The sequence below is a fragment of the Arachis ipaensis genome, chromosome B05, assembly GCF_000816755.2.
Source record: "Arachis ipaensis cultivar K30076 chromosome B05, Araip1.1, whole genome shotgun sequence".
NCBI lineage: Eukaryota > Viridiplantae > Streptophyta > Magnoliopsida > Fabales > Fabaceae > Arachis > Arachis ipaensis.
Genome location: NC_029789.2, coordinates 92633229 through 92635085, shown reverse-complemented (window position 1 = coordinate 92635085; position 1857 = coordinate 92633229). Strand labels below are relative to the sequence as shown.

Below are 1857 nucleotides of genomic sequence, written 5' to 3'. Positions count from 1 at the left end.
AAAGCTGAATGATCAGTGAAGACAATGACTTTAGATCCAATGAGATAGGATCTAAATTTGTCAAATGCAAAGACTATTGCCAAGAGTTCTTTTTCAGTGGTTGTGTAATTCCTTTGGTTATCATTCAAGACTTTACTGGCATAATAAATCACATGTACCAAATTGTCTTTCCTTTGTCCTAACACTGCCCCAATAGCAATGTTTGATGCATCACACATCAGTTCAAAAGGTAAGTTCCAATCAGGTGGGGCAATGATAGGTGCAGAGGAAAGTTTTTGCTTCAAAAGTTCATAGGCTAGCATGCAATTTTTATCAAATACAAAGGGTGTATCAGAGACAAGCAAGTTACTCAAAGGTTTGGCTATTTTAGAAAAATCTCTAATAAACCTTCTGTAAAAGCCAGCGTGTCCCAAAAAACTCCTAACTGCCTTGACATTACTCGGTGGAGGTAGTTTTTCAATGAGTTCCACCTTAGCTCTGTCCACCTCAATGCCTCTATTAGAGATTTTGTGGCCAAGGACTATTCCTTCTGTGACCATGAAATGACACTTTTCCCAGTTTAGTACTAGGTTGGTCTCTTGGCATCTCTTAAGCACCAAGGCAAGGTGGTGTAGGCAGCTAGGAAAAGAATCTCCAAACACAGAAAAATCATCCATGAAAACCTCAATAAATTTTTCAATCATGTCCGAAAAGATGGACAGCATGCATCTTTGGAAAGTGGCAGGTGCATTGCACAATCCAAAGGGCATGCGTCTATAAGCAAAAACTCCATATGGACAAACAAATGATGTTTTCTCTTGATCTCTAGGATCAACTACTATCTGATTATAGCCTGAGTATCCATCCAGAAAGCAATAGTAAGCATGTCCTGCAAGCCTTTCAAGCATCTGATCCATGAATGGGAGTGGGAAATGATCTTTTCTGGTGGCTTCATTGAGCTTCCTGTAGTCTATGCACATCCTCCATCCAGTGACAGTTCTTGTGGGTATGAGTTCTTTCCTCTCATTTGGCACCACAGTTATGCCACCTTTCTTGGGAACTACATGGATGGGACTAACCCATGGGCTATCAGAAATGGGGTAGATTACCCCTGCCTGCCATAACTTCATGACCTCCTTTTGTACCACTTCTTTCATGATGGGATTCAATCTTCTCTGAGCTTGAATGGAGGGTCTAGCATCCTCTTCTAACAAGATTTTATGCATGCATATGGATGAACTTATCCCCTTCAAATCAGCTAGGGTCCATCCAATGGCATCTTGATGAGTTTGTAGCACCTTGATCAATTCTTCTTCTTGTTCTTGGTTCAGGGCAGAGCTAATGATAACAGGATGGCTCTCATCACTAACCAAGTATGCATACTTGAGATTAGGGGGCAATGCTTTGAGCTCAGGTTTTGGTGCTTCCTTCTCTTCTTTCACTCTCTCTGGCATGCTTGGCATGGTTGTTTCAGCAGCGTTGATGTCACTAACTTCAATATCCTTGGTGAAGTCCTCCTCTGCCACTTCCTTTGTTGTTTCCTCAAAGGTTTCTTGTATTGCAATGTCCACTACATCCACCCTCATGCATTTCTTTAGTGATTCTGATGGATAGCTCATTGCCTTGAATACGTTAAACACCAATTTCTCGTCATGTAGTCTAAGAGTGAGTTCACCCTTTTGTACATCTATGATGGCTCCAGCAGTAGCCAGGAAGGGTCTTCCCAGAATTATTGAAGCTTTGGCTTCTTCCTCCATATCTAACACCACAAAATCAGCAGGGAATATAAAAACTGCATGGATCCTTCAATTTCTGAGGCAATTTGTGCTGAATGATGGCACTGCATTCTTCAGTTAACAACACAGTTTCCTCATTTCT

General features: G+C 41.3%; 1 protein-coding gene across 1 annotated transcript in view; it reads right to left on the bottom strand.

Annotated features, from left to right (window-relative positions):
* The window catches only part of LOC110272056, a 4038-nt gene extending 2278 nt beyond the window's left edge, over positions 1-1760 (bottom strand). Inside the window, exon 1 of the mRNA XM_021123861.1 lies at positions 6-1760. Coding sequence (XP_020979520.1) covers positions 6-1736 — 1731 coding nt within the window. The 5' untranslated portion in view covers positions 1737-1760. The remainder of the gene's footprint in view (positions 1-5) is intronic.